The sequence below is a fragment of the Coffea arabica genome, chromosome 5c (assembly GCF_036785885.1).
Source record: "Coffea arabica cultivar ET-39 chromosome 5c, Coffea Arabica ET-39 HiFi, whole genome shotgun sequence".
Taxonomy (NCBI): Eukaryota; Viridiplantae; Streptophyta; class Magnoliopsida; order Gentianales; family Rubiaceae; genus Coffea; species Coffea arabica.
The window spans coordinates 41,588,708-41,603,228 of record NC_092319.1 but is presented as its reverse complement, the minus strand read 5'-3'; the positions used below and the strand labels follow the sequence as shown (position 1 = coordinate 41,603,228).

Sequence of the window (14,521 nt, the reverse complement as noted above, 5' to 3'; positions counted from 1 at the left end):
GGCTAGAATTGAGTTGGGTCAGCTCGGCGTCCGAGGTGGACGATCTGCCTTTCACTATCCGGTCGAAGACACTCCGGCGGTCTCGAAGTTGGTTTGAAGTGCCACTTGGGCCTGGTTCACCGCGGCCGGTCTCTCCTCCTCCGGGGATCTTGCCCCGTACGAGATGCTTGGGTTTCTCGCTTCATGCGATTTACATCTTCACTTCGGATTCCCTGGTCCACTCTTTCCCAGAGTTCCCGAATTGTACGGGGGTAATCCCGATGGATTTCGATGTTGAAGATCCCTGCCACTAACCCGTTGGTGAAGGCAGCGATGGTTACCTGCTCGTTCTGATCAGGTATCGGTACATTCTCATCGTTGAACCTTTGAGCATACGAGCGAAGTGATTCGCCCTGACCCTGTTGCAGGTTCAAGCGGTAAGCTGAAATCTTGGTAATGGGTCGGGACGACACAAAGCGGTGGATGAACCGGTCTATCAACTCATCCAGGGAGGAAATGCTCCCCGGTTCCAAACTCCAGAACCACTTCCGGGCAGTCCCATGTAGGAAGATGGGGAAAGCCCGACAGATCACGACGTCGGGGACGCAGTAGAGTCGGAATGCGGAGATGAAGGCGCGGAGGTGATCTTCGGGGTCATCTCGGCCGTCATAGGTGTGCAAGTTTGGAAGTTTAAAGTTCGGGGGCACCATTTCCCCATTGATGTCATCAGTGAAGGGCGGAGCCCTCATGTAGTCAGAAGCTAGACTCCCGGGGCCCCGAGGTGGGTCCTCGGCTCGTTTCCCTAGCAGTCCCCGGGAAAACGCCCGGGAGATGAGGCAAGTTTAGAGGTCGCCTTGGAGGAGGCGCGCCTGGAGGTACTCCGAGAGAGACGCCCCTCATCAGAGTCCTCACCTGAGGGCATTCCAGGAGACTTCGTCGGCCTCCTCTTGGAAGATTCGGCCTTTTCTTTCCCCTGCCTCTTGAGGTACCTTCCTAGCTCCTCGAAGATGTTGGGGTTGTCCGTGACGAACTCGGCCATCTTGGCGATGGCGTCTTCGTTATTGGGCTGGATCCTTTGGGACCCTTGTTCTTCAGAGATGCGATCTTGCTGGGCTCCCGAGGTCTGCCCAGCCCCGTTTGAGGGAACTCTTCCGCTTCTGGAGCGCGTGGATCTCATTTTAGTAGTAATCTCGTTTCCCACAGACGGCGCCAATTGAAGAGGTGATTTTTGGTTGGTAGCTGAACCGACCTGAATCAGTCCTCTCTGTGATGAGGTGCGGTAGGTCCGAAGTGAACCTACTTGGCTGAAGTGAGTGGCGGGGCTTCTCCCCTGGGATCACTCCGACGATCAAGTTAGTATAAGAACGAGAAATATAGTAGAGTATAAGCAAATGAACAGTGTGCTTACTTGTTGGGAGTGTGTGTGGGGTATTTATAGGAGAGTAGAGGACAGGACGGAAGGCTCATGCTAGTGGGACCCACTCTCTGGCATTACGGCTCTGTCTCCTGTCAGGAAACCTGACCCTGACACTGTAGCCTTCTGGGTATGATGACGGCGAGTATTGTGCAGGTGCCATTAAGTGCCTCCAGTGCTTTTCAGATAAAGCACTGGTCCCGGGTGATGTCAGGTGGCTTGACATCATCAGCGTGCAGCTGAGGTGGAGGTGCCGAGGTCACCTACACGGTAGACTAGGGATCCGGCCGAACTCAGGGGTTATGCTCAAGACACGGGTGAGCTCTGATGACGGACGAGGTGGGTTCACCTCGGGCACGCGGGGTGGCCGAGGTGAGCATCCTCAAGCACCATATGTATTCAGAAAAAAGTAAATTGTCAAGAAGCATCACTATCTATCTAACAACTTCTATTTGACTTTACTGAAATGAGAGTCTGGATTTATAAAGAAAATGTCACCAATATACCAACAGATGAAGCAAAAAAAATGAAATATTTTATTGTAACAATATATATAAAAAACTTTCACCATACATGTTTTTGGTTTGATGGTGTTTTTGGAGGTGTTTTGGGATATATTTTGGGATATTTTAAAAGTATATAAATTTGTAAGGTATTTTTTAAAAATTAACACTACCACACACCGCCACCGCCAACCCCTCCCTCATTCTCTCTCCTTTGCCTCCCACTTCATCCTCTCTCTCTTTCTTCCTATTCCTCCCCTTCCGATTCTCCACCATACCCTTCGATCTGGCTGGGGGATGTGGTGGGAAACGGGAAGGAGAGGAGGAGGAAAAAAGAGAGGAAAGAGAAAGAGAGAAGTGAAGGAGAGAGGAGGAGGGCGAAGGTGGTGGCAGTGGTGGGTAGGGGTGGTGGTGGTCGGTAGAATAAGAAGATGGTGTAAAATTTTATTTTTTTAATTTTTTTTGTATATTGTGATATGATGTTTTTGGAATTGTTTTTATTTGTATATTAGTGTAGCATTTTATTTGAAAAATTTTTTTGACAAAAAATGAAGAATCCAAACAGAGCTTATCTGAGTCTCACAAGGTGGCCAGCTAGCCTCGTTACATACCATATTCTCTGAGTCGATCCATGGAATATTGAGAAACATACACAAAATCGAAATATATGCTTAACAGAGTTTACAAGCAACGATACTTCTAACCCAAAAATACAGATACATGTTTTTCTTTGTTTGAGACACTACATAATCTGATCTTCGTTGTCTTTTATCTGATATTGCAAATTGAACAAGTTTTCAACAAAATTTTGGTCATATAGATCCAAATAAACTATGCACCTTGTTAACCAAGCCAAAATAATCAGAAAGTAATTGGTAAGGATAATACCAACATAAATAGTTTTAAAAATGACCACCAACAACCCTTTTGATTTTGGTTCTGAAATAGATGGGATTAAAATTGCTATTATAATAGTTTATGTGCAACTGCAAAAATGGGCGAAAGTGAGCAGGTTTAGGACTAGGAGGTCTTTAAAAAATTGCATGTTGCTATTGATCATTGGCGTTCGCTTGTCAGAACAAGATAGAAGGGATGGGACAATCCATCTACAAAAGAAGAATGAGGGAAGAAAAATTAAGAAAACTTGGTTTTTCTACATTGGTTTTTTGGTTACGTGTTCTTAAACTTCAAGCATCTTAGGCACTAGCCATTAAATTTAGGATGTGTAAAAATCATTTGACTTAGGTCAAATTTGTATCTCATGGTAGCCAACACAAGTCCTTCAGTTTGAATAATTTACATTTTCTTCCTCTCAGCAGAATTGGTGTAGTTTGCTATGCAGCCATGTAGCCAACTTTTGCTTAATGATTGAAATGTATAGGAAGTGTATTTTTTTGTGTTTTTCTAGAACCGGATCTAATGGATTCTTATTTTTTTTTTAAGGTTTAACTACCTGATAAATCAAAGGGATAATTTCAAAAACCTCCCCTGAGATTTTTGATAATTTTGCTAGTTTCTCCTGAAGTTTGTAAAATTACACAAACCTCTCCTAAGATTAAGGTTTTGATAACAAAATTAGTTCAATTAGAAAAAGTAACATTGAAAAAGTACTTTAAAGATAGAAATAAAACTTTTATTCCATAAATACCCCTTATATATGTATATAAGTTATATTAGTAAAAGAATAAAAATAATTAAAAGTTAAAAATAATTAATATATACATTTCATCACTCAATAAGTTCAAATTTAATAAATTAAATAATACAGATAAGCAACAAAACTACACTAATGGTCATAAGATCCAGCAAAACAGATTAATCATCTTTTTTAATATGATATTTTCTATGATTCTCGTGATTTTAAACAAAAAAAAAATTTTGAATTTTGCCTTACTTTTTCGTCCTTTCTCTTTTACTTCCACGAGATTACTTTACAACTATCATAATTTTAAGAGTTTCAAAGAAAATATCCTCATGAACAACCTTCTTTTGGCCTATATTTTTTCTTCTACCAGAATCCTTCTTCTCACATTGTGTACAACTGATTTATGGTCATTGTCAAATTCTATCAATCACAAAATAGCGTCATTAGATTTATCAATTGATGTAATTTGTAATTACAAGTCATTGTTCATCATTAAAGAAATTTTTAATAGTTATTTCAGTTAATTAGTTACTAATAGTTAATTAGTGTTCTAATTACTTAATCATTAGTTATTAATAAAAGGAGAAAGGAGGGAAAAGAAAGACAAAATTTAAAAATTTTTCTTTTCAAAATTATAAGAATTGTAGCAAACAAAGAGATGATTAGTTTGTTTTGCTGAATCCTATGATCATTAGTATAGTTTTGTTACTTATTTGTATTGTCTAATTTGTTAAATATGTGCATTAATTGTTTCTAATTTTTAATTATTTTCATTCTTTTACTAATACAACGTATATACATGCATAAGGGATATTTATGAAATAAAAGTTTCATCTCTCTCCTTAAATACTTTTTTAATGTTATTTTTTCTAATTGGACTAATTTTGTTATCAAAACCTTAACCTTAAGAGAGATTTGTGTAATTTTATAAATTTTATGGGAGGCTAGTGAAATTATCAGAAACCTCAAGGGAGGTTTCTAAAATTATCTCTGAATCAAAATGCTCAAGAGCAGCATTTGAACAAGAACAACACCGGGCGAGACATAAAATGCTTTAGGCTGAATTCAAGTTCTCTTCTAGAGTCAAGGACAGGTTCAATACTGGAAAGAAAATCTCGGCTCGCCTAAATGAGACCTATCCCTAGGGAGCAGCCCATCAAGCCTGCAAGATGAACAAAGAAGCCCATCAGAAATTCAATCAAACTGTCAAAGACTTGATCATCTTGCCCATCACCTTTCTTTAATAATGGTAATAAATAAATAAAAAGTAAATAAGATGCAGTAGCTAAGTAATCTCAATTACTTATTTTCATTTGGTTGAAAAAACAAAAGTTTAGAAGGAAAATATTACCCTATTCCAAGGCGAGGGCAAACCACAAACACACATTTTTCACTCAGCTGCTTAATTTAAGGAACATGGAAGAGCTAAACATCACTATTATTAGCAGCTAGCCATCCACTATTCTCACTAGCAAATTATTCTTGAACTTAAACTTTTTTCTCTATTCAACAATCTTAATCTTTGGAGAATTAGCCGAGTTAAGAAATAATTACCGGCATGGTCTAAGAAAAATTAACTAACATCTTCTCCTTGTCTGAAGCAAACTCCTTACAATCTTTCTTAGGGTCTGCCTGAAAGGTAAAAAGCAAATATTACCAATCCTTGCAGAGTTTTTTTTTTTTTTTTTTTTTTGTTGGGTGAGAAGAAACCAATGGGCTTGTTACCTCGAGTTACATTAATCAGCAAATATCCTTAAACACCAGCAAATGCTCTGTCAGAACTAGTACCAACTCTTCAATAAAGAAAAGTAGAGCGGGTAAGGGCAAAATGTCAACAAGACTCGAGGATAAGTTCAGCAGGGTACAAATCATTGAACATCTTAAGAGAGTAAAATATTATTGTACACTCTTTTTTTTTTTTTTTTTTGAAGAAATGAAATGTTATACACGCGCCATGGATTGCTTAGTTGAATCATCAATATTAGCCAAGGATTAGTCATCAAAATTAATCATCAAGAAAAGAAAAGTTGATTAATCATCAAAATTAACCAAGGATTACCCTAATGTTGCAGGCATATTCTGGGATTATTGAGATAAATCGAGAATTATTGTCTGAAGTAGAATAAAAAAAAACATAACAAGAACCAAAAAAATTCATTCAAGTAAGGACAAAAGATATATCCAACTGCCACAAAAGCTTCCTTCTTTTCTTTTTTTCTTCTATTATTCCTCTATCTCGGCTACAAACTTTACAATATATTTACATTTGCATCCACATCATTTTGTACTAATTTCAGTCAAGGCCAGAACTTAATTAGCCTTCTGAACTCGGTCTCTTCCTCTTTCTACAACTCCGAGTCAACTCGGTCTCCTCCTTCTCCTTCACCACCTAGTCAACTCGGCGCATTCGACTGGCCGTACTCAGCGGCAACTCTCCAGCAAGTCAATCCCGTCTAAAGCAGAGCATCAAAATACCCGATCGCTTCACCGGAGATAAAAACAAACGCCTCCAGCACCTCTTCGCCGGAGAACTCAACCTCACTCCTCAGCCTTGTCCCCAGCAGTTCAGGTACATAACTTGCCGGAGAGAGTCATCTGTCTGCTTCTTCCGCTCCTCTCCTTTTCCGCTCGTAAAAGCTCCTTCCATGTCGGAGGCAAAAACAACGGACACCGGCCGGAAATCGGCTCCGTCACCGGAGGAACTAAAGAACCTTTTCTTCCCCTGGTGGAGAGTCTTAATCCCGGATTTCCACTTATGCCCCTGATCGGAGTGGCCAGTTACCACGACAACACTGGCGGCCCTCCAAACTTGGCTGAAGTAACTCATTTTTTCCGATATCGCGTTTTTCACAGAGCGGCTTATGAAAAGCGGTTTTTGATAGGCTCGAATAATAAGTGGAGAGCCGAGGATAAAGGGTAGATGGGAAGGGGCTTTTTATAGGAAGTTGAGAGTGGCGCTTTGGTTGAACCGGGGGCCAAAAAACCGGGTGGTTATGGAATGTAAGTGGCGGGCTGAATTGGGGTTATTATCAAGGAGAGTTTGGACACATTGATTGCGTCCAAAATAGATTTTCTCGTGAGATTTTGAAAAGAGAAGAGAACCAAGCTTTTTCTGATGGCATTTTATTAGATATTGTACAATTTTAAAGTTTTACTAACAATTTTGGATTTAGTATTACAAGCTTAGGCAGGTAAATTGACAAAATGCTCATACAAGCTGCTTTCTTGGAGAAAGAAGTTACATGGCCAGTGGATTTGGAAACCAACTGCAATCTTTTCTAGGGTATTTTCTTGCAACAATTTTTTCAAATGATCGTCAGAGTGTAGACTAAAAGGTTTCAAAGATTATAATAATAATAATAATCAATTTTTTTGGACTTTATTCTTTTAATAATTTTTGAAATTATCGTCATGGGGTAAACTGGAGGTTTCAAAATTTAAAACATGTACAGATTGGCAATAGGGAGAAAGATTAATGCATTATTGGAATGATTTTGTTGATTTAAAGAAGGAAAAGGGAAAGTGCTTGGTGTAGGATGTTAGGGGGTGCTTGGTTTGAGGGTATGGGATTCAAGATTTGGAATGATATCCATTTTAAGTGCTTGGATAATAGGTATGGGATTGAAGATTTTGGAATGAATTCTAAAAAGTTGGGAACTCTCCATTCCTGAGTGATTTGGTGGGTTTTGTTAATTCCTATATTTGATTCCAAGATAATTTTTATAAAACATTTTTTTTATCCACTCGCCCCTTCACCCTCATCCCGTCATCCTCCCTCTTGTCTTCCCCATCACCTCCCACCACTTGTCTCCTCATCCATGGCATCTAAAAATTTTTCTTGTTGCCATCACTTAACATCTCAAAAACTTTCACCTTCCTTCTCACTAGTATCACTCCTTCCTCGCCCTCTTTTTTTTTTTCTTCAATCAAATTAAAGTTTCAATTTTGTGACTTCGAATCAAATGAAATTCGATCGAGACCTACAACAAAAAAGTGGCGGCAGAAGTAAAAAAGCTCGAGACAAATACAAGTAACATGATGGTGACGGCGGACGCAGAAGATTTAGAAGCCGAGCTTGGTGCGGCGCCAGTGGCGGCGCTTGGCGTTGTAGCGGATGGTGTTGTCAGTGCGCATGCGGATCCAATAAGGGATGGGCCTGTTCTGTCTCTGCTTCTTCACCAGCTTCTTCTTTATCATGAAGGTCTTGTGGGACGGGATCTTCGGTTGCTGGAAGTTGAAGGAGAGCTCCGGTGGGAGGATGGGTTGGCTTCGGAATAGCTGCAGATAGGCTGAAAGCAAGGCGGCTGATAACTGGCGGTTGCTGCTAAAGGCCCGTGTGAATGGACCCAACAAAAGAAAAAGATAGGGCAAAAATGCAATAATAATTTTGATACCCATTCCACTAAAAATTGTACCAAGCAGTAGTGATTTCAACGATACCACGAGCTTATACCTATACTGATTTTTTATAATTCATTCCATATCCAATTCCAATTCCGGAGCATGAACCAAGCACCCCCTTAGTTTCTTTTTTTTAAAAAAAAAAAATTTGTTAGTTTCTTTCATCTTTTCTTTGATTTTTTTGTCTTGCAAAAAGAGTGAGAATAAGAATGTTTGCCTTTCTGTCACCTTTTTTAAATATTGATTTGATGAAAAAAAAAAAATTTCTTTTAACCTTGTTTGACTCAAACATTGAGTTTAGATTTAAAAGACATTTTACGGTAATTCATAAAGTAAGTTACCTGTATGTTGACTTAAATCAAATTCTTTTGAGGAATTTGTTTCTATTTTTAAAGTTAAGAATTCACAATGAAATTTAAAAGTAACTTATCTCTAACATAAAATGAATTTCATGTCAATTAATTCTAAATACACATATTTGACAAGTATGTAAACATAAATTTGTTTGCAAGTATATTTTGATCAAGTTCATGCACAAAATAAACAAAAAAGTTTATTTAGTGAAACTTATATATTTATTAAAACTGAAAATATAATGACTAAAAAAAACTCTCTTGCGAGAGCTATTCTTATCATGAACTCAAGAATTTACATTAAAAAATAAGTATAATTTTCTCAAACCACAATAATTTGGTTGATAAACTTGTATCCATAATCACTTGCTTACACAAAAAAAAAAAATAAAAGAAAAAAATTGGTAACTAACTTTTATTTGGCCGAACCACAGCGACTAGCTTGCAAAAGGACAAACAATTGGATGACGTTTCTCCCAATAATAGCAACACAAAATCCAAGCCCACGATAATAACGAGATATACCGCGAGATGAAAGAACGTGTCTGCCAGGAATCATCACTCTTTATAGTAGTAGGGCAGGTGGCAACCAGATCGAAGTGAGTATCTGTTGACTCATCAAAATCCACCCACTAACCAGCCAACAGGGGGTTTCGCATTTTTCCAATCTTTCACCTTCATCATGGCCCACTCTTCTTTAATTTTTCTAATTTCTGTATTTTTTTTTATTTCTTGAATTTTTCATTTTGTTGTTTTTTGAAGGAAGAGTTGTGGGTGTGGGACACAAAGGACTAGACCGTCACGTGGGGAGGGGAAGCCCTTAGCCAGTGGCTGTCTCTGGCCTGGTCCACTGGGGTAGGGGGTGAGGGTGAAGAATGGCACGAGGGAAGAGCATACATCTAAGGGTTTTGTTTCTGGTCTAAGGACACCTGTATTAGAATGATCCATTTCTGTTTTATTATAGCCAAATCCATGGTAAATATTTTCCTTTTCTGCCACTTTTTCTAACTTATTCTATAAGTCCCATTGATACCCGTTAAGTCCTGTTGATACCCGTTACATACACACCTTCAATTATTGATTTGTATCTTATCTTTCCTTGTTGGAGTGGAAGTCTTCGTTGCCCATCAATCCATCGTATCATAGGGGACCAAAGATTCCATGGCGATAACCTCAATTGAATTGACATTGGAATCTTTTATTTTTTGGTTGAAAAAATAATGATGCTCATAAATGAAAGTGACAAATCATTCTTTTTCAAGTGATTGAATTATTGGATTTGTGCTCGAAAGATTATCAAATGAAACACTTGGTAACTGATCAACAAGCTTATACTTTATATGTAGAAAAGACCAAACTTCTCCAAAAGCAAAAAGAAAAAACAAATAGGCTATAGACTATTGTCCTTTTCAAGCTACAATTAATTGTCTGTAATTATTGCCACTCATTACAATCCCACAATGCAGTGTTGCCTATATATATATATATATTGATAAGAGAATCAGCAATCTGCTATTCGAGAGCATACATTAGGTAAACTCCACTCTGTATAATAGTTCGTTAATCACACAGAAAGATAAAACGTACTAAGCAAACCTATACGATGGACAGATGTCTCGTGAGAGGTTCATAGAACAGTGTTGCCTGTATTTTGTTTCATGAGAAACTATAGGATGAGATCAAGAGTACATTGTGGAAGTTTTAGCCATAGTTAATTAAGTTATCCCGATTGATTATAAGCTAAACAATTATATACATTGGTTGATAATTAAATTTTTGAATGTGTCGTCGTTTCTGTTTAAGTGCCTTTATGTGTCTACATTTACATACACAAAACATATATAATTCAACAATTTGTTCATCATAAACATTCATTTTAGTAGGTAATTTAATTCCAAAAAATAAAAATAAGTACGTATTTACATATATATATACACACATATATATATACACATCCTTATACTATATAAGATTGAGTTTTGATCAAAGAATAGGTTGAATTTCAACCGCATAGGTGGCGGTTTTCTAGAAATGTGAAATGTTGTATATTAGTTTAAAAGCTTTAGGTACAAGTTAAGAAAGCATGTATTTGGGTATGTTTACTGAAATGACCCCATTTTAATACATTTAAAGTTGTCATTGATGAGCCATCTAGGTATTGATGGAATGTGTAATTAGTGTGCAACTGTTTTTGCATTTTGTACAACCCAAATATGCTTGTATGTTGGTGTAATTACCAAAATATCCCTTAATTACCAATAATTTTCCTTTGTAGCCGCAGATAACCTTTTGAGATGTTACTTTGTCTGAAACATTTGAATGACAATCGGATTTAGGAAATGAGCCAACGAAATTCTCTATCAATGGTAGGAAGCCATTTCTCTTTCATTTATAATCTACATTTTTGAGCCACAAACATTGGTCATTTATCCGCTTTCAGTTTCAGGAGTTAAGTTTTCCCTTTTTACCTTTGTCTACAACGATTTCCCTCATCGTTTTCTCTTCCATCCGAGTTTAACTTTGAAATTACCTATTGTTTCGTCATTAATTACACCCAATTCAATTGCCAAACCGTTAGTATCTTAATGCCTAAACGGTTGATTATCAGTTTCTCCCTATTAACATTCTATGATTTGGATAATTCTACCTGGCTTTATACTAATCAGCTCAGAATGCTCTTCAGTCCCAGCTACTCCTGATGGTTCAGCGTGAGGTTAGATTTCACCCTCCAATTGTTCAGTTCCTCCTTTAATTTTGTCGGTGTATTTTTAGTACCTATAATTAGCGACTCTTATCGCGTTGCCTAACTGCAAGATAGCATTTTTTGCGTTGCCTAATCCCAATTAGTTTGGATTTGTTATAATCTTATAGGTTTGGAGCAACAGCAACAAAGAGCTCTCGGTGGGGATTCTGGAATAAAGTTAGTTTTCTGTGTTACTCTGCCTTTTTGCATTATCAACGATCTTCAATTTGACATAGTTTTATTGTAACGCTGTGTGAATTGATTGATTATATCTTTTATTTTTTCATACTAAGTTTTATTTCTTCTCACAATGTACTATTGTTGTTCAACAAAAAAATTTCCTTCCCCATAGGCACCAAACACCCGTGCGATGCGCGAGCACTCCCCCTAGTGTTTAACTATCTACTTAAAACTATTTGACTGCAAATCTAAAGTATGTACTTCATTACTTTTAATTGTTTTCTTAAATTGAGTAGATTAAGATATTTTAGTACTTTTTTTTAGGTAATTATTAATCTAGATGAGCGTGTTAGTTATTGTATACTTTGCAACTAGGTCAAAAACTGATGTTTTGTGATTGTAACCCCTATCGAGAAGGAGATGCTTTGCTATATGTTCTAAATCATACAATAAATCATAATTGATTGATTTGTCAATGTGGAGCTTTCATGATGATATGTCTTTGGAATCAATATAAATCTAAGAATTTGGCTTGCAAGAACCGAAATTTCACTAGCAATAATTTCTTCAAGTATGTTAATTTTTCAAATCTCACTTATATGGCAAGATAATGAAGTAGATTACCCTCATATCAAGATCAAATTCAAACTAAACGACAAAATTTAACATCCCTAAAATGTATAAGCAGATATAAGTAGATTTTTTATTCTATTAGATTAGACGCAAAGTGATTAATCGTATTTTATAATTATATTTTATTGCATATTATATTTTTTGACTCAATATGTAATTTATGATTTTTCTGTTTAATATCACATAATAAAATTGCCATACTTCAATTCTTATATTATAAAATACTAAATAATAATTATTAACTATTTTTACTTATAGGTACTAAATTCCTGCGCATGGCGCGGACTTTTTCCCCTAGTATATATTATATAATCATGTTGTATGGATTAAGCTTAGATTGTTAGAGGATAAATGTGTTCAACTTTCCAATAATACATTCAATTCAACTTAAGGACCCACGAGAACAAAGAAGAGGCTGCCACCTTCAAGCAGTTTCGTGGCGAAGTGGGCCTGGAAGAGTTAAAAATGAAAAATAAAAAACAAATGACATCCGATCCAACAAAAGTGACAATGACCTGATGCTTATTGGGCTTATTCTATACTTGTGGGAAGGATACGATTTGATTTTTTTTGTAATATTTAATGCAAATTAGGTATGCAACTCCATCCACTCGCTCAAAAGTCTCCAAGATACTCAATAAATAGTAATTAAGAAATGGAGTGATGTGATGACAATGACAACTTTTGTCCTTAGAAAATGATAAGGACGACTTGTATCTTCTCCTTTTTAGCAATTTAACTCAACTTTAATTTAATCTGTCACATAAGCACGTAAGCCTAAGCTCGAACAAAATTTTTTTTAATATAAAATATAATAATTTCATTAAAATCTGCACTAATGATAGAAATTACATCGTCAGACATACATAGATGTCAAAAAATAAATCTGAAAAAAAGGATATTCTGATTTGAAGAACAATAAAAATTACATTGTTAAATTCCAAATTTAAAAAATAAGATAAAATAGTTGTAACCTACGAACATCTGTGCATGCTTCCAATCGTCAGATCTGCTGATTAGCTGTTTCAAGTTTAGATATTATGGTGAGATCTGTCGAATAGATTCAGGAAATTTCATATTTGATAATCAAAATTTAAAAAAACTCAGATCTAATAAAAAAAATAAAAAAAAATTATCAAAAACTCTCACAAAGAATCCCTAGAAAAGAATGGAACAAAATTAGCAGTTACCTCTCAAGATATTTTGTGGTGTGATCTAAGCACAACATGTGTTTGTCAAGAATGGAACTAATTATAATCCAAAATAGGATTCTTATTCTATGCTCTTTATGACGAATGATAAGATGTGAGTTTGGATTTAACTTTGTCTATAGAAAGTATGCTTGACGCTATAATATCATCAACTCGGGCAGGTGACAATCTTACAATTTTATTGTGCCTACCCATGAAAAAAGCTTCCAAACTCAATTTTATCTTATTGTGATAAAGATCTCCAATTAAAGTGCTATAAAAACAAGCATAATGTTGGCACAAGTAAGGCAGCCTGCCTTTTTCTCTCATTAGTCTGTAGAAAAAGGGTGGTGGAACTTTTTCAACAAATCCAGTGGAGTTCAATGGGACATGGTTAATCAGTTCCACAAAGTAGTACTATTATATAAATGAAGCACTAACCGCACAATTGCAAGGGATAATTTCAGAATCCTCCCTGAGGTTTCTGACTATTCACTTAATTTTCTTGAAGTTTTAAAAATTACACTTACCTCATTTGATTTGATATTTTAGTAACTAAACCTTAAAATAAGGTCAAAAATTTAATGAATATCCTAAAATGCCTTTATCTTATAAAGTTTAATTCATTTTTCCAAAACAATTGTAAAGTAATTTGACATAATTATTTTGAAAAAAGGAGTATCGAGTTTTTTATGCCAATATTTGTTATTTAATAATCAACTATAGCAATAAATCTGTTGTTATGATAAGCTATCTTTCATAGTGCTTTATTGGAAATATAGATTTTTTTTTAAGGTAGAGAAAAAAGTATTATCTTGTGTTTTTTAAATTTATGGACTATTTTTTTAATAAAAGTTTATGGACTAGTTTAGTGATGGAACTACCATAGTTTGGTAGTGATTTTGGGCAATTTGTTTTTAATTATTGTTGATTTATTCTTGATTTTAATACAAATAAAAAGAGTTACAAAAAAATTGGATGATATTAAAAGTCATCAAAAAAATTACTAGTTTAACGTTTGACTTGGATAGATATTAGTGATAACATTAATAGTTATTCTATATTTCTAATGAAATATAAGAGAAATGAATAAGAATGAAAAACGAAAAAAAAATTATAAAATCCATCCCTTTGTATAAACATGGCAACAAGAGAGTTTTATTAAAATATTAAGGTTAGTATTGTCATTTTAAATAGGCAAGGAGGTAGGTGTAATTTTTGAAACATTGAGGGAGCCACATGCAATTATCAAAAACCTCAAGGGAGGTTTTGAAATTATCCCCAATTGCAAAACATAATGATTAGACAGAGACTTGCATATTGTAGCATGAGTTCAAAAGTATAACATACCAGTGGTATTTGATACGAATCAACTAGTGACAACAAAAGTGAAAAAGATGAAAGATTTTTGGTAGATCAAATCTCCAGCAACTGTTCATGCTTTCAAGTTGTCAGGCCATAGCTTAGCACAGGATACCAT

The 14,521-nt window shown here is 35.8% G+C and overlaps 1 protein-coding gene across 1 annotated transcript; it reads right to left on the bottom strand.

Annotated features, from left to right (window-relative positions):
* Window positions 1–5,676: 5,676 nt before the first annotated feature.
* Window positions 5,677–8,065, bottom strand: LOC113688894 (uncharacterized). The gene has a single exon (XM_072050946.1). It carries the CDS (start codon window positions 7,937–7,939, stop codon window positions 7,604–7,606), a length of 336 nt encoding a protein of 111 aa, XP_071907047.1. The 5' UTR covers window positions 7,940–8,065; the 3' UTR covers window positions 5,677–7,603.
* Between the last annotated feature and the right edge of the window lie 6,456 nt (window positions 8,066–14,521).

Excerpts from the sequence above, each read along its gene's own strand:
- LOC113688894 (XM_072050946.1), bottom strand. The coding sequence starts at position 7,939 with ATGGGTATCAAAATTATTATTGCATTTTTGCCCTATCTTTTTCTTTTG.